Source organism: Carica papaya, chromosome 9, assembly GCF_054855325.1.
Source record: "Carica papaya isolate Zhongbai chromosome 9, ASM5485532v1, whole genome shotgun sequence".
Taxonomy (NCBI): domain Eukaryota; kingdom Viridiplantae; phylum Streptophyta; class Magnoliopsida; order Brassicales; family Caricaceae; genus Carica; species Carica papaya.
In genome coordinates, this window is record NC_142317.1 from 31,860,082 (window position 1) to 31,882,789 (window position 22,708).

The 22,708-nt window shown below is 34.1% G+C and overlaps 2 protein-coding genes across 2 annotated transcripts; both read right to left on the bottom strand.

Moving 5' to 3' along the window:
* Positions 1–2,366: 2,366 nt before the first annotated feature.
* On the bottom strand, positions 2,367–13,649 carry LOC110818209 (Leucine-rich repeat protein kinase family protein). The gene is made up of 13 exons (XM_022046993.2): positions 13,454–13,649; positions 13,115–13,250; positions 12,948–13,019; positions 12,778–12,849; positions 12,530–12,601; positions 12,037–12,108; positions 11,595–11,666; positions 10,975–11,081; positions 5,182–5,355; positions 4,754–5,086; positions 4,220–4,474; positions 2,884–3,017; positions 2,367–2,799 (listed from the first exon to the last, which is right to left on the bottom strand). The coding sequence occupies exons 1-13, from the start codon at positions 13,530–13,532 to the stop codon at positions 2,575–2,577; spliced, it is 1,803 nt and encodes a 600-aa protein (XP_021902685.1). The 5' UTR covers positions 13,533–13,649; the 3' UTR covers positions 2,367–2,574.
* Positions 13,650–14,257: 608 nt separating this feature from the next.
* On the bottom strand, positions 14,258–15,970 carry LOC110818200 (cytochrome P450 81Q32-like). The gene is made up of 2 exons (XM_088211908.1): positions 15,077–15,970; positions 14,258–14,980 (listed from the first exon to the last, which is right to left on the bottom strand). Exons 1-2 carry the CDS (start codon positions 15,956–15,958, stop codon positions 14,345–14,347), a joined length of 1,518 nt encoding a protein of 505 aa, XP_088068034.1. The 5' UTR covers positions 15,959–15,970; the 3' UTR covers positions 14,258–14,344.
* Between the last annotated feature and the right edge of the window lie 6,738 nt (positions 15,971–22,708).

Consider the following 22,708-nt stretch of genomic DNA (forward strand, 5'->3'; position numbering starts at 1 on the left):
CTATTTATCGATACAGAAAATGAAGGTTGATAAAAATCATAAAAATAACTAATAGAGTTCTTAATTTAAGTAAATTCATTTATCATATGTAAAATAATTTATTGCATATTTATCATTGCTAGATTTTCAAAACCGACATGTAGAGATAATAGTTCAACAACATTATAATATCATATTCAAGTAAGTAAAAATAACAACTTTTCATTTTTATTTGTCTACTGATATCTATAGGGGTTCATAGGGATGTCTCACTATGCGTGATCCAACATCCAACCTTATTAACTAACCGGTCATCTCCATACCCTGTTCAGTATGAGCACTAAAAATATTATCCCTCAATACCCCGTCTGATATGAGGATGAAACGTGTCATCCCCATATCCCGTCTGGTATGAGCGTAAAAAATATCAATCATCGATACCCCGTTTGGTATGAGCGTCAAAAATATCAATCCTCGATACCCCGTCTGGTATGAGGCGACGTTCATAGTAGGATTTCCTATGTACCCGGTCTGTGCACCATCTCTCAGGATATCCAATAAGCCTACAATTTATCCATTCACTTAATCAATCAATTTTTTATTAGTATTTAATTTTCAGTTTCACAATTTAACTGTAAATTAACGCAAGACAAACAATACATGCATCAAGAAGACACAACTGAATCATTTTACAAATTTCAGTATATTATCATGCATTTAAAGCTGTAAAGTCAAACAATCGGTTAAAAATGACAAAAAATAATAAATAACCAGTTCTGTTTCCATTAGTAACATGTAATTAATTCTCGAATTTTTATAAATTACGAAAATACTGTATTATTGATAATTAAACTTTACTTCCATAACATGAAATAAGGTGAGGGATTCTTACCCGAATCGGTGTTCGAAACACTGAATTTTTTACTGCATCTACTAGTGGTTCGCAGGTTTTCTAAATTTTCCTTTGGAGATTAAAACACGCTTCATATACCTAGAAATACCCCTAAAAAATCTAAAATTAGTGTTAAAATACTTTTTCGGCCAATTTCAGAATTCCGGCGCGGCAGTACCGCCATGTTCAGGCGATGGCACCGCCACCCACAACAGCTGTTTGTATCAACCTAGCCATTTTCGGCCGGTTTTAGCTGGTTTTATATTCATTTTTGCGAGAAAACATATTAGGGGGCATTGGTTGGCCTAAAAAAATCAAAAAACAAAAACTTGCCGGCGGTGATATTTTTTGGTGCAACGGCTCCGCCGATTCATCTTCGTGGCTGGACATTTTTCTTTGGTCAACCTGTAGAAAATAGAATGACAAATACAATGGTCAAAAAATCGCACGAAACAGGAAACAGAAAGAGGCTCATCGGATGCGATTTTTTATTTTTCCCGCGGCGCCACTACCGAAGTTTACCTGTAGTTTTCGGCTCATCCACCGTTCTTTATACTCCGATTTGGCCATAGAGGTGTTCAAAATCAAATTTCGAGCAAATAGAAAATTTTTTATCTTTGGTGGCGGTCGGAGGTTGCTCTGGCGTATCGGCAGTCGACTCCCTTCACCGGTGACTGGTTCTTCTTCTCCGGTGGGAGACTAACGGCTAGAGTTTGGGTTCGGTATAAAGTGAGATATTTATCCTCGTCTCTCTTAAATCTAGGCTGTTAATTGCGTTTGATCTCGACCGTCCGATCGCGTTTAAAGAGAAAATAAATAACACTATTTATCCTGATTTGATATCGACTGTGCGATCGTGTTTAAAGAGGGAACGAATCAGGGCCATTCATCGTGTTTAATTCCGACCGTCCGATCGCGTCTAAGGAGGGAACAAATCCGAACTGTCCACACGTGCAGGAACGCATCCAAACCGTCCGATCGCGAGCACGCAGATTGTCAACGTGGCCTCCCGCGTGGCAATGAGTCAGTGTGCCTTGCCATGCGGCACACTTCGGTTCGTCGGAGTTGCTGACTTAGCCTACGTGGCACAATTTTTTTTTTAATTACGTTTTATCATCAATTTCTAATTTTGTTTAAAAAAATATCATCCGAACTCAAATTTTCATTATTTTTTTAAAATTATTTTTAATTTCATCATCAACTTATTTTTTTTTAATTTTATATTAAATAAAATTTATAAATTTAAAAATTATATTTTTATGTTTTTTTAAAATTTTAAAATCAATCTCGAATTAAATTCTAAATATGGATATTACATATAATGTTATAACTTGAAACACAGCTAAAATATAAACATTTACAATTACAGAGACAACATAAGACTATAGACCCACATATATAGGCATATATATATATATATAGAGACAAGCAGTTTCTATTTTTCTGATTCAACATAATTTATATTGATCGATGAAAAGCTTCGGAAAGAGGGACAGGAAGAAAGCTACTAATGCATCTGATTAGCAAATAGAATTCACTGCTACAGAAGGGCGGGACGGAGTTTCGTCTGAAAAGAGGATGAGGAACATCAAACTTTGTAAGTAAAATAATTTACACGCAGGAAAATATGCTTTCCAGAAGACCACCATTACTGCGAGTACACAACAAATAACTGATGCTCACCAACAAGCTTTTATGTCGGTTTAGCAATAATCTGATTGCGATTCGTAAAAGTCACTAGGACAAGGTGACATAACTTCTTGCTCCAGCAGCTGAAGTACCTGGTTCATTGTTGGCCGCTCATCTGGGTTTGCGTCAGTGCATTTCACAGCTATTTCTAGAACAGCTTCGACTGTCTCTGCCTCTATGTCGGTAAATCTTTTGTCCACTACATCTTCCACTTGATTCTCTCTCAGTAAAGTGTTCATCTGATATAGAGATGAGAGAAATTTGCGTTAGTTATGGTTCGATAAAAGAACATAAGAAAAGACTCAGAATCTTGCATAGCTTACCCAACCAACCACGTTTAAGCCTCTCTTTACAAATGTAGGATCAGTAGGTCTTTTTCCAGTTACAAGCTCGAGTAGGAGAACTCCAAAGCTATATACATCTGATTTTTCAGTGGCTCTCCCACTTTGCAGATACTCTGTTTCAAAATAGCAAATGAAAGTAAGCATCTTTTTTTTTTCTAGAAATATTTAAACTAAGCTTAGCAGTACACAAAGTAAAGATTTTATTTTTAAGTTCAATATCTACTAACTTACTATGTACTTATCTAAGATCTTTCATTTAAAAAGTGAAGACAAATTACACTTTGTTGTTCTCCAAAATATTCATGTGAGTATTAGGAATTAGCATGTTGTCTACAGAATCAACAACCTTATCAACATGGTTATGTCTAAATCCAACATAAAATATAGTAGAATCAAAATTTTCCATGCTATTTTTTGTGTGTTTGCTTTAAACATGCACTTACATTACTAACCTGCAAATATTTTTTCTATTTCCTGGCAAAATGAAGCCCACATCAAAATGAAGACAAAGGATTGACAAAACCCCCACCGGAATAAAAAGAGGAAAAGAATAACGTTGAAAGAAAAAAATGAAAGTCTACACAATTTTAGAAAACGAAATAATTGATTCACATCTTACATACAGGCATAACATCAAGAAGCTTGAACGAACTCTATTTTAACCCAAATCTATTAGCCTTGGAGAAAATGAAAGTTCGAGTAGGCATATAAAAATTAAGATTTTCATGGAAATAATGTTTATAGTTTTCTGGGTAGAACCAGTTAAAAGATTTTGCAATATCAGATTAATGAAGGTTCCCTTTTCAAATGTCACCGCTTCAAGCTGTACAACCCAAGTATAATTTTTATTTAGATAATTTAAGTATTTGTTTTTAATAAGTTAAACAAAAGAACACAAAATATGAAAGAACACATATTACAAAATAACCCATAAATAGTTATTTAGGTAATCATTTTAGTACTAAGCTTATCCTCTATTCTACTTATAAAAAATCCTTAAAAGAACTCTGTAAAGAAGAAACAAGTTGAAAAAGTGATTATGGTGCAATAATCCAGTAAAACATTTGTTCAGAGGATATACTGAGAATTCAAACAATGGATGTTTCGATGACAGAATTTATATTATTTCATAGTCCAGTATATCTATCAGAGACTGCCTAAGGTTTGTGTTAGTGATTAGTTAGGAGCATCGAACACTCTGTGGCTTACTTGTGCCTAAACATACACATCACTAACATAAAATTATGAAAGAGCTCTTGAAGACAAAATTAATGATCAAACTGAGACATTAAAAGAACAAAACAAAGAAATTTACCAGGAGCAAGATAGCCGAAAGTTCCAGCAACCACAGTGGTAACATGGGCATCCTCGTCTACCAGAAGCTTTGCAAGACCAAAGTCAGCGACACGAGGCTCCAAGTTTTCATCAAGCAGAATGTTACTGGATTTTATGTCTCTGTGAACTATTTTTGGACTACAGTCATGATGCAAGTAAGCTAGACCTCTGGCAGACCCAAGAGCTATTTTTAAACGGGCACTCCAATTCAAGGTCCTCTGTTCTTGGACATGATCTGCCAGAGGAGAAAAAACAAATCAAACCAAGGGCTAGATAATTAAACTACAGAAACACATGTTATTTGGAAATGTTAGGGGATGAAGCTGCAGTTTTTATTTCCAGAATGTCAGTCACCAAGAAATCATGCTTATGGTCTTTAAAAATGCAACATAAAAACACTTCTGATCATTTATCCCAATTTGATGCAGCGAAATCCAGCACCGCAATTTATGTCAATGTCAAATATTTTCAAGCCCACATATCAAAATATATATACGCCAAAGAATGAGCATACCATGTAGAAAATCATCCAAGCTTCCCATAGCCATATAATCATAGATGAGAAGCTTTGAGGTCGGTAGCCTACAGTAACCTCTCAGATTTACTAAATTTATATGTTTGATGCTGCCTAATATCTCTAACTCTCTCTCAAACACTTGATCAGATCCTTCACGGCTCCGATCAATCCTTTTAACAGCAAATGTTCCACAATCATTCATAACCATTCTGTAGACAGTACCAAATCCTCCTGAACCAACAACATCCTCCTCATTTAGAGCCTCCAGCTTTTCTATGATCTCACATGATGGGTATGGCAGATCACCATGGAAAGTAATGAGTTTCGTGCCTGATTAAAAAATCAAAGATTTGGTCATACAAGGAGGAACAAAATATTATAAGAACAATCAGTAAAAAGGAAATTGAACACAATATTCAGCCTACTTGTTTCACGCTCAACTTGCTTTTTGACTTCTGTATATCTCCTAGCACCTCTTTCTTTCTTTGATAGGAGCCAAACCCAGAGAAATGCAAAAAGCACAAAAATTGCAAGACCCAAGGTTGACATTGCACCAATGAGCACTCCTTTGATGTAATGAGATGATCTTTTTGTAGGGACTGCATGATTCACAAAGTGAGAATAAATAGAATTAGGATTTATAATTTTATAATTCAGAAAATTTTTCATATATATCATCTCTAGTATAGGTCTTTCTCATTTTTTCGAAATAAAAAGAAAATATTATTATGCACAAGGTACCAAGAAGATACCACCCGAATATAAGATTACATGTCAATCAAGTAGTTTATGACAACACCAAAGTCAAACATATCTTTGATGTCATGACCCAATAAAAGAGGCAAAAGTATGAATCTATCTATCTCTAATTTTTGTAAAGTTAGTTTCTATACTCTCAAAAACTCTCGTATTCCTTTCCTTCCACACCACCCAAAATTAAGTGGAATAAAGAACAAATGATATTTTTTTTTACAAAAGCCCACCCACACCCACAACTCATTACTCACATTAGCAGCCATAACCCAGTTTAACCCTAACAGCCCAAACATAGAGGTCCATATGCTGTATGTCACAGGGCAGAATAATAATAAATAGTTGCACGATTCCTCAGCAGTATGACATAAGTAGCATCTATTAACAAGTACAATCCCCTTCTTTTTTAGCAGTCCAAAGTCAAAATACATTCATTGGCCGCTTCCTACACAAAAAAAAAACCATTCCAGAGGGGACTTTAGACTTCCATATTTGCTTATAAGGAGCTGACATGTTGCGGTTGTTATCCTTCTTAGTTAGACAGCTATACAAAGATTTCACTGAGAACCCTTTCTTCTCATCCAGCTTCCATATTCTTTTATCATTTTTTTTATTCAAATTCATGTCATTCAGGGACAATAGCAGGCTGCTATATACTCATCAATTTCCCAATCTTGCAGTCTTCTCTTCACCTTCACATCCCACACCCTACCCTCCCCCACAACCTCATACTTCTCCTCCACCTTTGCATCCTTATTGCAAGCAATGTCAAAAATTCTTTTGAATCTGTCTTTTTAAACTGAAGTTCCCTATCAATTCATCTTGCCAAAGCCTAGCCCCATCACCCATGCCAACCTTCCAGCCCACACAGCCCTTGATGCAGTGGCTATCATCCCGAATCTTCCTCCAAAGGCTCAGCCCGTGGGGCTTAAATTTACCCCATCTAGCATGCACCATTTTTCACCACTATTTCCCCTCCTCCCCAAGAGATCTCCATAGCCATTTCCCATTGAAAGCCCCGTTTAACTCCACAATTGGTTTTCTTTTATTTTTTTTTTCATAGGGATTCCTATAAATAACTGTTTATTTTCTTCTTAGTACATAATAAAAATCAATAATTTTTTCCACAGCCATTTCCCATGGAAAACCCGGTTTAGCTCCACAATTGGTTTTGTTTTATCTTTTTTTTGTCATAGGGATTTTTATAAATAACTGTGTCTATTTTCTCCTTAGTACATAATAAAAATCAATAATTTTTTCCACCAATATGGTATCTGAGCAAGGTTAGTAAAAATAAAGAACAAGATGTTGGTACTAAAAGCCTATGAGAGAGAAAAACAAGCATTCATATAGGGGTATTTCCCAATGCATCCACCCTAGATCTATTATCTCCTCTGGCAACATTTTTGCCAGTGGCTTGATCTCCACTTTTCATGCACAGCCCATCACCGACTTTTGAATTTCATGCATCACTTTCTCTTGTTTCTAGAAACATTTTAATTGGCTTGAGGTCATCTGTAGCTTCTGTTTAAAGTTTCATAACTCCGTTTACCATTTTGCGGCATGTTTGGTACTGAAATACTGAAAATAGTATGTCCTATGGTCTTCACTTTGCAATTGCTTAAGGTTGTTGAGATGTTTTTCTAATGGGGTTTGGTTTTTATTTTGAAAATTTTGGGTCCGAAACTTTTTGTTCGACTTCAAGTAGCAATATGGATGCTAACATACTCTCGATTATGCAATGCACTGCTATTGGTCAAATTACCATATTGTGTTTGAATGAGAAAAATTATATGCAATGGGCTAAATTAGTAAAGATGTAACTCATAGGTTAGGGTACATATTGACATCTTATTCATTAAGCCCTCTGCCTGCTCCCATAATGATTAGTCCAAATTAACCTTTTGGCACAAGAAGATGGGAAAACTGTATTTCTTATGAAATTCCATGGAAGCTCAAGTCACTAACTTGTGTTCACATATTGAGCCAAATAAAGAAATAAAGGACTATTTCAGTCTCTATTGCCAACAACATGGCTTGCAAATTGAGAACACCATTACCAAATATTTTGCTTGGTTGCAAATACTTTATCTAGAATTCAATGTGATTTAACCTCTAATAACTGAAGTGAAGGCAATGGAAAAGCAACAGAAGCATGATTGTATATGGTAGGACCAAAATCAGAATTGAGCCCATATGCTTCCAAATTTTTGTGAGTGTTTAACTTTTTTTTTGATGAAGTTTATAGCACAAGTGTTGCAGCCTTCTTTTAAGGATACCTCCTTCGAAAGGTGGTAGGCTCACACTCATAAAGAGCACTTTATCTAACCTACCCATCTATTACCTCTTGGTCCTTACCATTCCAGCTAGTGTAGCCAAAAAATTGGAAAGTATTCAATGTCGTTTTCTTTGGGGGTGATTGTGAGAACAGCCGCAAGCTTCACTTGGTCAGCTGGGAAGATATCAAACAGCCTAAAGATAAAGGTGGACTGGGGTTAAGGTTCCTAATGACACTTAACAAAGCATAACACTGTAAATGGATTTAGAAATTCTGGAACAGCACAAATAGCCTTTGAAAAAATATCATTGACTGCAAATGGTTCAGCAAAGGTCTGCATAATATGATCATATTAAACCGGAACAACTATGGAAGAAGCTTATGGAAGAGTTTCATGCAACATAATCACATTATTCAGTATTCAATGTCGTTTTCTTTGGGGGTGATTGTGAGAACAGCCGCAAGCTTCACTTGGTCAGCTGGGAAGATATCAAACAGCCTAAAGATAAAGGTGGACTGGGGTTAAGGTTCCTAATGACACTTAACAAAGCATAACACTGTAAATGGATTTAGAAATTCTGGAACAGCACAAATAGCCTTTGAAAAAATATCATTGAATGCAAATGGTTCAGCAAAGGTCTGCATAATATGATCATATTAAACCGGAACAACTATGGAAGAAGCTTATGGAAGAGTTTCATGCAACATAATCACATTATTCAGAACTGCTCCACTCAGGTCATCGGTAAGGGTAATAAAATTTGTTTTTGGCAGGATGTGTGGCTGGGAAACAGCAACCTCCAATCCTGTTTCCCCCACAAATTTGCTATCGCCCACAACAAGGATATCCTAGTTGAAAAATTATTTTAGGGTAACACTTCTCTTATGGGTGCTGTGGTTGTCAATTGTAATCTCCAAGATTGGAAAATTGTGGAATACATGGAATTAACTGCAATTACTGCTAATATACAGTTGAATCTCAACGATGACAAACTCACATGGAATTTAAACAAAAATGGCACTTACCCGTTTTCCCCACATATTTGCTATTGCCCACGACAAGGATATCCTAGTTGAAGAATTATTTCAGGGTAACATTTTTCTTCCGGGTGCTGTGGTTGTCAATTGTAATCTCCAAGATTAGAAAATTGTGGAATATATGGAATTAACTACAATTACTACTAGTATATAGTTGAATCTCAACGATGACAAACTCATATGGAATTTAAACAAAAATGGCACTTCTCATTTACTTCTCTTTACAAGCACCGGACGGGCTCCACAAATGGAAATGTATATTTTTCCCAGTAAAATCATATGGAAGTCGCAAGCTCCACCTAGAATCTCCTTCTTCACTTGGGAGGCTGCAAAAGAACGCATCTTGACCATTGACAGTCTCATGAAGAGAGGTTTCCTACTGGTTAATAGATGCCCCTTTTGCAAATCCAACTTGGAAGGCTGCAGGGACCTTCTGTTATGGTGCCCCACCACTTAAAGTCTATGGACTGACCTCTACAGTTTAATGGGTATTCACTGGGTTATAGCAAACTCTATCAAGGCTGAACTTCTCACTTGGGAGGGTCTCACTTTCAAGAACAAGTGCTTCTGACTAATTCCACTCACTATTTTCTGAATTGTTTGGAAAGAAAGAAACAATAAAATTTTTGAGGGTATCAAGAGGAATTTTGTTAATATCAAGGACAAATGGTTACACCTTTTTTGGTTCTATTATGTTAGGACACAACCTTTATAGTTTTAATGATTTTGGGCTCATTGTAGATACTCTTACCGAGCTGTAAATTCTGTGTACTCAGATGGCGCTCCCTTGGCGCCTAATTAATATATGCCTTACACTTGTTCTAAAAAAAACAAAAAAGATACCTGCTTCGAAGATACTAGTAGTGTAGTGCCCCAATCCAAGAACTACTAGCCCAATAACTTGTTCATACTAACCACTGGTCCTCAAATATTGATACTCAAGTTATTAGTAGTATATGACCCAAAACTCCTATTTGGAGCTCCACAGTCACATATCTTTCCAATGTGAAACTGAAGTATCAAAATATCCATTGCTCAAATTCTTGATATCCTCATCAAGACCACACATCATACAATTATAAATTACAATCCAAATGTCCACAAGGTTCAAGATCGTAGTAGCTATAGTCACCAAACTAATAAATTCTCTAATACCATTTACAACGTCATGCCCCAAGCACCACTACCCTAACAGCTTTTCAAACCCAAAATAATGATTAGATTTCAAAATCTTAACATCAAGTTATTAATAGTAGACAGTGACGAGGATTCATGTGCTACATCACCTCTTTTAATTCATTTGATACAGTCTCTAATTTACCCCTTGCCCTCCAAAAAGGTAGATAGGCTTTCAAGCCCAAAATAATGATTAGACTTCAAAATCTTAACCTCAAGTTATTAATAATAGACAGTGACGAGGATTCATGTGCTACATCACCTCTTTTAATTCATTTGATACAGTCTTTAATTTACCCCTTGCCCTCCAAAAAGGTAGATAGCTTTTCAAACCCAAAATAATGATTAGACTTCAAAATCTTAACCTCAAGTTATTAATAATAGACAGTGACGAGGATTCATGTGCTACATCACCTCTTTTAATTCATTTGATACAGTCTTTAATTTACCCCTTGCCCTCCAAAAAGGTAAATGTTCTAGTCCTTATCTTAACTTTATCTCTAATTTGATTTTTACGAACACTTATCTCCATCGTATTGTGCATTTATCACCTTGTATCCTTTGTTGCCATTCTTAAATTTGTGAAGGAAGCCCTTTCTCATGCTAGTTCCAGATAGCCAACGGAAAAATAGAAGTATATAATGAAGGCAAATGATAATTGTGATTGTGTTAGCCTTGCTCTTGGCAATTATATTTTTGGATGTGGTTTTCACTGTTTTGAAACTTTCTCACTTGTTGCCAAAATCACTTTTGTTCTAGTGTCTTATATCTTAGCTGGTTACCCACCATTGGCCTTTCATCAAGAAATTAAAAGTGCATTTTTACATCGTAATTTAGAGAAAAGCATTTACAGGGAGCAACCTCTAAATTTGTTGGTTTTTCCATTGAAGAAGTCTTTGTATGAGTTAAAAATATTCTCCCAAAGTTTAGCAGATATAATTTGAGGAATAGTTGGCACTAGAATGAAACTTGCCTGCGGCTTCTTCGCTTTCAGCATGGGGGAGAACCACAGGGAAACCCAATGAAGTTCGACATGGCTTTTGAATTTGTCGGCCACAAAGATCTAAATTTCCAATAAACCTAAGTCATAAGCCAGGCAGAATTAGAAGGAACACAAGGAAATGGAACAAGTAACAATATCATAGCAGATTTTGGTAATTCTATCATCGTCTGATGCAAAGAACCTCAGAGATGTTGACCACATACAGCACCAAGATGTCATTAACATACATAGTATCCTCAGTGTAGTGCCTTGAAATGATAGTACAAGTTACCAGTATGACGATGAAACAAATATAAAAATAACAGTTATCTTCACCCAAAAACAACGATGACTATGCAATAACTACTCAGGAAAAAATAAAAAAACATTGCATGCATGTGCTAAAATCCCATATGGCAGCCATATGGATATATAACCTTTCACCGCACCACATGCTTGGCTCCCATATGTGCATCAAGTGCATTTAATTCTGTTTTTAACTTGATGAAAACCATGACATATCAGTGCAACATGCATCTACTAAAAGTTTGACATGCAAGCTATGACCAAGCAATAAACACAAATAGTTGGTAGGGAGCAAGAGCACTCACGAGTCTTTGCCAAATTTGCTAAGGACCCCAATATCTGGAATTTCACCAGATAAAAAGTTGGTGGACAAATTTCTGCAACAAGTCCCAAAACGAATAATTAACTCTTCATCTTGGTAAGTTCCAAAAGCAAAAACTCTAAACTAACAATCTCTAGGCCTCTAAGATCATGTTACCAAAATTTTATGTGAACTTCATACTTGAACTAAAAATTTTTATTGGAATACAATAAAAGGCCATCTGATAGGAAATTCTAGATAGCATTATAACAATATATTCTAAATTCCAATAAAGAATACACCGTTCAAATTCTGCTTGAAATTCCCTTCAGACCTAATATTTTTTATCACTTGAAAGAAGATCTTCACAATCTGTAGTTGAAGTAGGTGTATACTTCCAAACGAATTCTAAATATAGCCTAGCTCAATTTGAGTTTTCAACTTACAAGGATTGCAACCGCATAAGGCGGCTCACTGATGAAGGTATAGCACCCTTAAGAGAATTGCTTGATAAATCCCTGAAATTTATAGTCATCAACATTAGAAGAATAATTTAGGAATTAGACACTAGAGATTGCCCATCCAACTAGCTTTAGTGGAAATTTGACTGTTCCAATTAAAATTTTCCCCATAAATTGCAGGATTTTTTTCTCATTCCTATCATTATAAAGCTAACTGATGAAGGTATAGCACCCTTAAGAGAATTGCTTGATAAATCCCTGAAATTTATAGTCATCAACATTAGAAGAATAATTTAGGAATTAGACACTAGAGATTGCCCATCCAACTAGCTTTAGTGGAAATTTGACTGTTCCAATTAAAATTTTCCCCATAAATTGCAGGATTTTTTTCTCATTCCTATCATTATAAAGCTAACTAGTAGTTTCTTTAGAAATACTTCGGATGCACAAAAAGCAAGTAGAAGCACGGGGATCTTACAATATAGTGAGAAGAGAGAGGTTTCCAATATCTGACGGTATGCCACCTTGCAAATAATTCGCCCTCAGGTATCTGAAATAGGAAGCTAATCACATCATCCAAATACACATACAAATCCATCACACACACACACACACCACGTGTATATATATATATATATATATATATATATATATATATATATATCCACATAAATACATATACCCAGAAAAACTGATTTATGTAGAGAGACTGCCACTTTCACTTACAGGGCTCTAAGCTCCGTACAGTTGGTGATTTCATGAGGAATAAACCCATGTAAGCTGTTTTGGTGAAGTGCCCTGTTGCATCCAAATTAGAAAAAACAAATAAGAAATAGAAATATTAAAAACAGTAGCCATGCAAGGACAAAAGAAGAAAAGATGGGTAGGGAACTCACAGTCTCTGTAATCTACTGAGTTTACCGATGCTGGGAGATATAATCCCACCTAATTGCATGTAAGGCAAGTTTCTGGAGAACCCAAAACTAAACATCAGGCCGAAAAGAAGGGGAAGTAGGAGATTCTAATTATGATTAAATGAAGAACAAGAATGACATGGACATACATAGAACGGACTCTGAAATCGTTGGGGTAACAATCAATGCCGGTCCATGAGCAAGGATATTCATCAGTAGCTTGCCAGTTTATTAAAACGTTTTTAGTGTCATTCAACGCACTCTTGATTTCCAGCAATGTGAGCCCTGCAAATCAGAATGTCACTATAACATCCAGATTTCTCAGTTATCTTAGACGAAATGAGAAAAATCATGACTAATATACTATTTTTGAGGTCCCATTCGAAACCAACCGCATTCATTAACTTTCCCTTTCTTTCTACTGTCGAGTTACTTGAAATAAAAGAGTAAAAAAGAAAACCCTAAATATTCGATGAAACCGGGTTTACCATCTTCGGTGAGGGCAGATGAGAAAGAGCTGAAGAGTGTTGCAGCAGAGAAGACCAAAACCAAAAGACCCATCTCCATTTTTCTTCGCAAATGAGCTTTCTGCTTGTTTTCGAAACGGCGGAGGGAGGTTTTTAGCTAGTCCGCCATCATTTTCACTTGAATATTTTACAGTAGACTTTTGAAAAATATGGAGACTCGTGCAAAAACATAAAAGAAGTAGCCGTTGTCCAAAGCAAAATTCAAAAAAGCTTGAGACTCGAGAGTAGATAAACGATTCAAACTCGCTCTCTCTTATTTTCTACACGTTTTAAAAAGTTGATGTTCCACGTGTCAGGAAAACAGAGCGAGTACCATAATTGTATACATCAACAAGGTGGCCATGTAATCATCACGCGTCACTTTTACTTCAAAAAAAAAAAAAAGAGGCCTGTACCTGCATCGGAACCTGTCTGCCACAGAGGGACTTTTCAAGATTTGAGGAATGTGTTTGCAATTTAATAATTTTCCAAATTAAGCAAGTTTATCTAAATTTGTTTTAATTTCTTACCGCCTAAAATTAATTTTTGTTGTTATTAAAGATTTCATAAATTGTCGTTGAATAAAAAATTAAATTAATTAAAAAAACTCCCTAATCTTATTTTATTTTCATAAAAATTTTATAATATTTTAGGAATTTCCATGTTACTACAATATAATTCAAAATTCTGAGAAATTCAAGGAGTTCAAGCTGGTGAAGTTTGAAGCCGATCTGGGTGGAGAGAGTTTGGCGGACATGGTGGTAGATAACATTTAAGTATGGTGAATTCTTTTACTCAAATTTGAATTGATTCAGACTTTATTTATTAATTTCTACACCATACATTTTGCCAGTTTGACAAGTTCATTTCGCTTCACATTCGAGAAGGAAGGTCAGCCATGGCAGCTCTTGTTCGACATTTAGCTTGCAGAGGCTTAGCCTTCTGCAAGGTGAAGCAAACTCCTTCACTCATATCCACCATCTCATCGTCAACCCTCGACCATTCAAAGCACTGAATTAACGAGCCAAGAGTCAACCCTATCACCCTCATAGCCAATCCATCTCCTGGACAACTTCTCCTTCCATACCCAAATGGCATCAGAAAGAACCCATCCTTCACTCCAGCTCCGGCAGTCTCTGAGATCCCTCTAAACCTCTCTGGCTTGAATTTTTCTGGATCTTCCCAAATCTTAGGATCACGCTGTATTGCCCACACATTTACCATTAATGTCGTCCCAGCTGGAATGCGAAATCCGCCTACTGTGCATTCTGCCGATGATTCATGAGGTACTAACACGGGGACTGCTGGGCACATACGCATTGCTTCATTTATGATGCAGCGAAGATATGGAAGGTGAGGCAAGTCCGATTCTTGAAGAAGACAACCCTCTGGTACGTGATTATCTATTTCCATTTGAGCACGTTTAAGCTCTTCTAGGTGGTTTAGTAACAGTGACAGTGCCCATTCCATGGTATTGATGGTCGTATCAGTCCCAGCCATGAGAAGAACCTCCACAGAAAATTACAAAGTCATTAGAACATACAAGCATTAATGGCCGACAACACAAGTTTAGAACTTTGTATTAATTTATCAATGGAATCTTACTAGCATCAACCCTTTTATGATCTCATCACTGTAATATTCTGGCTCTGATTCTTGCAGCGATAATAGGACATCAATCATGGCCTTCTTCTTTTCTCCATCGGAATTATCAGCTTTCATCTTCCTTCTTCGCTCTTCTATCAAATCTTGCATGAACTCATCTCTCTTTTTTTGACATTCTATCATCCTCTTTTCAAGATCCCAAGATTTAACCCATGGTATGAAATCTCCAATAGGAGCTGAACCACTCAACTTAAAGGTCTCTGCATGAAACTCACGAAACCTCTTTGCTTCTTTAACATCTTCCACGTTCTCCCCATAGTAACGCTTTCCAGCTATCATTCTCATCATCATGTTGAGCGTCAACTCGAAAAACGATGTTCTCAAATCAACAAGGCAATCTTGACATTTTAAGAAATTACGAATCATATTCTTAACCTCGTCAGCTCGGATGTGGTACAACATTTGGAGACGACTGGCTGATAAAAGCTCGAGGGAGGAAATCCGCCGGAGGTTCCGCCAGTGATCACCGTAGGGTGCCCAAGACATGCCGGAGAAATTATAAGCCAAGTGTTTACCGATGAGGAAGCGAGGACGGTTGGCGAAAACGACATCGTTTTTGGTAAAACACTCTTCGGCAGCTGACGGCGAGGAGACGACGAGGACTTTACGGGACCCAAATCGGAGTAAAAGAACGTCGCCGTTTTGCTCGGAGATGCGGGAGAGAGTTCTGTAGATTGGTTGCTTGAGGAGGTAGAGATGGCCGATGATTGGTAAACATGGAAACAGGGTTGGTGGGAGGTTCTGGATTTTGTTCAGGAAGTGTTTGGTGAAGACGAAGACTGGTAGAAACAGTAAAAGGGAGTAGAGATACCAGACCGCCATGATTAACCAACTGACTCAATGATGGAGCAATATTATATGTCCCTGCAATTTTTAACAATTAATATTATTAATAAATTAGGAGATATCTTTCCATTAATGACAAAAATTAAAATTAGTACCAAATATTTATTACATTAGCTGTTAAGATGAATTGCAATAACTACACTCTAAATTTGCCTATTCTTCATTTACTTTCTTTATTTTCAAATTATATGCATTTATGTCTTCTAATTTGTAGGTTAACAAAGGTATTATTTTTCAATTCAGTCATATTTTATACTTAATATTTAGAATAGGTTAGATATTAATATTTTTAATTTTTGATATAGTTTAAATAAATGTCATAAACTTTTTGGAAAATGTCTAACTTAATCCTTATTTTGCAAGTAAATATTTGTCTGAATTACACCTATTATCCATTATTGAGCTCTTAGATACTAGTTAGACTATTCTTTATTGCATAAACATTATAGATTAATCATAATTTTTTTTCTTACAAATATTGAAATTTGGAGGGGAAGACATTATTGAATAAGTACAAAGAAAACAATAGAAAAATAAAAAGAATTTTTTTTATAAAAGATTGGATTGCTGCATTTTTTATATTCTAAGTATTAATGTATTTTATTATTATATTCACTACAAGAAAAATAACATATAATAACAATAAGATATTGTTACTATAGGGTCATTTTCTGTTGGTATGACCCTATGAACTACACCAGCATTTGTTCTTTTTTTATATTCATTACATCTATACTGGTGATTGAACTGATTATTATAATAAGATCCAAGATATATAAACAATATATTGATGATGTAAGTTATTAACGTATACTACCAAATTTTCTGTTTTTACATGATGAGATTATATAAGTGAGTAATTTTTGATAAAAATATTTACCAAGTAATCACAAAAATCAATGATCTTAGCACTCATTCCATGTGGCAAAAAGCATCTTCATTGCTACAAGAAGAAATTTCTTCAGCAACAAGAAACAATCATAACATTTAAGCTTAATAATCTTACATTATCTAAATTACATCTAACAAAATATATTTTTATATTCATTTGGGACTCTTAGGTCTTTTAGAACTTTTAAAAATTCATCTTTCTCCAATCTAGTCATTTTATAAAAAATTTTAGGAAAAAATATAATATTACAATCATAGCAAAGTTGTGGGTGAACTACATTTCTTCTATCCACTTCCTCAAAGTCATATCGAGTCTTATAATTATTTTTTTGTCTTACCATCTTAATTCAACAATATGCCCATAACATTATCATAAATATTTCTTTTTCTGTGCATCATGTCAAGATTATGACATAATAAAAGATATTTTTAGTAAGGTAATATGAAAACAAAATATGTCTCTTTCCATTGTTGTGCTCTATATTATTCTACATCTTGAAGGTTTTCAGTTGTCTCAATAATGTGGTGCCATAAAAAATTGTTTATCAGTTCAAAATTTTAATTTATGATTAAGCTCTAATCAATAATGATAACGCATTAAACAATATATATACATATTTTCACTTAAGTTCAACCATAAAGAGGTAATTTCAAATACACAAGATGGACAAGCAAATTGTCTCATAGTGTTTCATACAGACAAAATTTTAAAGGTAGAAAATTTATTTATTGTATACATTAATGTTGTTTGTATCTTGAATATCTTATTCAAAAGCATCAAATGTATCAATTTTCATATAGCACAACTCTTTAAATTATATACTAAAAGCATATATGTATATATATATTTCCATATATAATACAAATGAAGGTTGCTTCATACACATCCAAAGGAAAGATTATAAGGTATTAATATGACAAGCCAAGTATTATGAGTAAGGGAACTAACTTAAGATCTTTTTGTCCATTCAAATACCAAACTCTCTACTAACTTCACCGTTCACCTTCTCTTTCTAATGTAGTATGCAATTATCAGGATATATACATGAGTCTTTTTATATGTCAAATCTAAACTTGATATCATTTTTTTTAATGTCATAAGAAGTTTCCAGAAGGGTATTTTCATATAGTACTACAATATTTTAATAACTCTGTAAATATGGATAATGATTTTTTATTCAACCCATCAAGACTCTTCAAATAATATAAGTGTATAATAAAACCTAATTTGTGTACTTCTTACAATTTAGATAAAGCTCTTGCTTAACCTCTTTAATAATTAATGTCAACATTTTGATTATTATTTTTCGAATAATATGACAAAATATCCTTAAGTAAAATTTCCATATCACGTTCAAATGGCAACTCTCCTATGTCATTTTAAAACATATTGTTAGAAGTAAAAAACATGGCTCCTCTCGTCGTGATAACTTGTAAGAAACTATAGATAAGTGATCTTATACAACTAATCTGTACCACTAATGTATATTGACACATTTTTCATAATGACACAAGATTTTATTATATCTAGCTGATTTCTCAAAACCAAAATTGAGAAAATAAAAAACTCCCAACTTATGTTCTTTACTTGGATCTTTCATTTTGTTTATATTTCCACCTTATTTTTATTTCTCTACACTGTAATATAATTTTGAAAAGGAGCATCAACAATCAATTTTTCAAGTAACACATTTTAGTACATTTTGTGAGTATCAAATCTTTTATTCTGTTCATATTTTATTTCAATTTAATATTTGTTTTGCACTCTGATTAATGAACTGTACATATCTTTCATCTATCAATAATAACAAAGTGAAATTGCTCCAAAATGAGTCATGGACTTTGAAGATTATTCATGCTGATGTGGTTTAACTAGTTAGTAGTTGTTATTTCAATATTTATAGTTATGTATAGTTGGTTTGTTAGATTGTTGTACTGTGTGTGAGTTGTTGAGATGGAATATCAGTAACCGTTTTTCGTCTTCTCTTTTCTGTATATAAAGAACACTTGTCCAGACTCCGTTTTCAAGAATAAAGATAATTTTCTTCTTCTTCTTCATCATCTGATATTGAATTTATCATGGTATCAGAGTGGTTGATCCAGCTCTATTGAATTTTTTTTGAATTTCTTTTTTGATTACTTGTTTTTGATAACTTGCTTCTATAATGGAAGAAAATAGAATGCAAGATTTGAATACTAATGCTGGAATTGAGGGAGTAACCGAAAATAAAAATAATGAAAAATGAGTTCGAAATCCTTTGGTGTTGCAAAACTTAGAGAATCCAGGGATGATTTTGGTTACTAATCCACTTACAGGTAACAATTATTTCACTTGGACACGAGCTATGAAGATTGCTTTAGGTGCAAAGAATAAACTAGGTTTCATTAATGGTAGACATGTAATGCCTAAGGTTGATTCAATAGATTATGAGAAATGGATTCGAGTAGATTATATGGTGACCTCATAGATTTTGAATTATATTTCAAAAGATATAATTGAATCTTTCCTTTACACTAGTTCAGCTAGGGAATTATGGTTGGTGTTGAAAGAAAGATTTGGAGAATATAATGGTCCCTTATTGTATCAACTATAAAAGAAAATTGCTTATATAAATTAGGATAATATGTCTGTGGTGCAATACTTTACAAAGTGGAAAAAATTATGGGATAAATTGAATGTGTTAATGCTAATTCCATAATGCATATGTGGTGTTTCAAAGGCTGTTGCTGATATTACCACATCAAATAGATTTACTAAGTTCTTGACGGGACTCAATGACTCTTATGACAATATCAGAAACCAAATATTAGTTATGAACCCTTTACTTACAATCAACAAGGCTTATTCGATGGTATTAAGAGTGGAAAAGTAAAGGGAAGTTCATAGCAGTTATTCAGAACCTATGGAACAGAATGCAATGCTTGCAAGAACATAAAATTATAAAAGAGATAGAAATGCTAGTAAATCAGGCAGATGAGGTAGAGGTTCATTCAAGAAAATATCAGACTTACATTGTGATCACTGTATTCATGATAGTCACAAAAAGGATAATTATTTTAAACTGCAAAGATATCCTGATTAGCATAAAGAAAAAAAGAGCAAAGAGCACAAAGACGCAAGAACTATGTAAATCCAGTTGATTCGCCATTGGATATGAATAAAGGATTAGTAAATGAAGAATGAAGTGTAAAATTTGCTGAAATGATGTAGGAGGAAATAGCAAAGTTCATGAAAGGAAAGGTTGTGCAGTATGATATAATAAACTTCGCTCATTTCAAAGATTTTACAGGTAATGTTATTCTTCATGCACTGAATTCAATTAAACATTTTAAATTAGGAACCTGGATAGTAACACTGGTGTATCTAGTCATATGTGTGTGGATATAAATTTGATAACCTCACTTATTCCAGTAACCAAACCTACACCAGTTTGCTTGTCATATGCTTCCATTGAACTTGTTCATCATATAGGAACTGTGCCTTTAACTGAAAATCTTGCCTTAACTGATGTTCTTCATACACATAGCTTCAAATTTAACATGTTATCTATGAATAAATTATCTTAAACAGATTGGATAAAATTTGTTTTTTATCCAAAATATTGTATTTTACAATACCTGAAAAATGATGAAATCTTGACTGTGGGAAGAGTGATGTCCAGACTTTACATTTTAGACAGATAATCTTTCTATCTAGAGACTATTAAATCTTTTTTACTTTCTATGATTAAAATTAATAAAACTCTTTTTTATACTCCTGTTGATCATTCTGTTGCTAGTTCTGTTACAAATAATTTCTTCTTATGGCATTATAGATTAGCACACACCTCTACTACTGTCATAAATCACTTGCCTTTTGTAATAAAAGATCAAAGGAGAAATAAAGCTTGTGATATATGTTTAATGTCTAAACAGTAAAAACTTCCTTTTCCTATTAGTACTAGTTCTTCAACAAAATTTTTAAGCTTTGCATGTAGATATTTGGGGTCCTTATATAACAGTTTCTATATCTGATGTACATTTTGTTTTAACAGTTGTTGATGATTTTAGTAAAACTAAATGCACTTTTTTAATGAATGATAAAACTCAAACAATTGGAATTTTACAAAAAAAAAAAAATTACATGATTAAAACAAAATTTTTAACAAATAAGAACAGATAATGGAGTTGAATTTTTGAGTCATAAATGTCAAATATTGTTTTAAAACTCAAGAATTGTGCATCAGAAATCATGTGTTTATACTCCACAACAGAACGATGTTGTAGAGAGGAAACACAGATATTTATTACAAGTTGCAAATTCATTGATGTTTCAATCAGCTTTACCAATTAAGTTTTGGGTTATGCTATTCTTACAGCTACATATATCATAAACAGATTGCTAAGTACAGTTTTAATGTGCAAAACACCATTTGAAATGCTTTTTCAAAAACTTCTAGATTACACACATCTAAAATGTTTTTGTTGCTTGTGTTATGTTACTAACACTCATCCAAGAAAAGATAAATTTGTAAAAAGAGCCTTTAAATGTATATTCATTAGCTATGCTCCTAGACATATGGCATTTAAGGTCTATGACATGGATAGTAAACAAGTTTTTATCTCCAGAGATTTAATTTTTCATGAATATGAATTTTCTTTCCGTACTTGTCCTTCTTATCTTGTTGATACTCCATTACCAAACATTCCTTGTGCCATTGATGATTCATATACATACACTCTTAATGAGCATATACATACTTCTACTGCTTCTTTAATGATACTAATTCATATTCTTCCTTGACTCCACAAACCAAACTTGAAACTATTCTTAGAAGAAGCACCATAAATTGTATACAACTAACCTGAACGAATGATTATGTCCCAAATGTGGTGAATGAATAAAATTTGACTCATGCTAAGAAGCAGTCTAATTATGATCCTATAAATCATTTTACCTTTAGTTCTCTATATACACCTAATACCTTTCCTTATCATATAAACATATGTTTTGCATCCACATACATTGCTTTCTTGGCCAATATTACACATGTTAAGGAGCTTGATTTTTATGATCAAGCGAAAACCAGTGTGGAATAGATAGCTACCATAAAACATGAATTGAAGGCACTTGAAAAGAATCATACTTGGGATGCTGTTGACATACCTATAGGAAAGAAACCCATAGGATATAAATGGGTTTATAAAATAAAGTTGAAACAAGATGGTATAATTGACCATTATGAAGCTAGATTGGTAGCCAAAGGCTACAATCAGCTTGAAAGAGTTGGTTACATTGAAAGTTTTTCACCAGTAGCTAAGATTGTAACTATTTGTTTATTTCTTGCAGTTAAAGCCTCTCATTCATGGTCCTTATATCAATTAGATATTAACAATGTATTTTTGCATGGTTACACTGATGAAGAATTATACATGATGCCACCTAGTGGCTATTCTAAGACTGGTCCTGGTCAAGTTTGTAGACTTAAACGCTCATTGTATGGTTTGAAGCAATTATATCATTGGAATTATGAGCTCACGGTCCAATTGTTACAATATGGTTTTACTTAGTTAGCTAATGATGCATGTCTATTCATTAAGTTTTAGCCACTAATTTTCTTGCTCTTTTGGTATATGTTGATGATGTTCCTATTACTGAAACATTAGAGGTTGTTATACATGATGTTAAATGATTTTACATGATAAGTTTATTATCAAAGATATGGGGCATGCACAATATTTTTGGGACTGGAGATTGCTCGTTCAACTGAAGATATCTACATTAATAAAAAAAAAAATGCTCTTCATCTCTTAACAGATGCAGGTCTTTTAGGTGCAAAAACAGTTGTTACTCTA

What these genes read in the sequence shown, in the direction of transcription:
- LOC110818209 (XM_022046993.2), bottom strand. Translation starts at nt 13,532, where the DNA reads ATGGAGATGGGTCTTTTGGTTTTGGTCTTCTCTGCTGCAACACTCTTC. An exon ending in CTTGGATGATTTTCTACATG is followed by an intron (nt 4,475 to 4,753) that starts GTATGCTCATTC and finishes CTCCTCTGGCAG; the next exon opens with ATCATGTCCAAGAACAGAGG. An exon ending in TTTCGGCTATCTTGCTCCTG is followed by an intron (nt 3,018 to 4,219) that starts GTAAATTTCTTT and finishes ATTTTGAAACAG; the next exon opens with AGTATCTGCAAAGTGGGAGA.
- LOC110818200 (XM_088211908.1), bottom strand. Translation starts at nt 15,958, where the DNA reads ATGGCGGTCTGGTATCTCTACTCCCTTTTACTGTTTCTACCAGTCTTC. An exon ending in TCATAAAAGGGTTGATGCTA is followed by an intron (nt 14,981 to 15,076) that starts GTAAGATTCCAT and finishes TTTTCTGTGGAG; the next exon opens with GTTCTTCTCATGGCTGGGAC.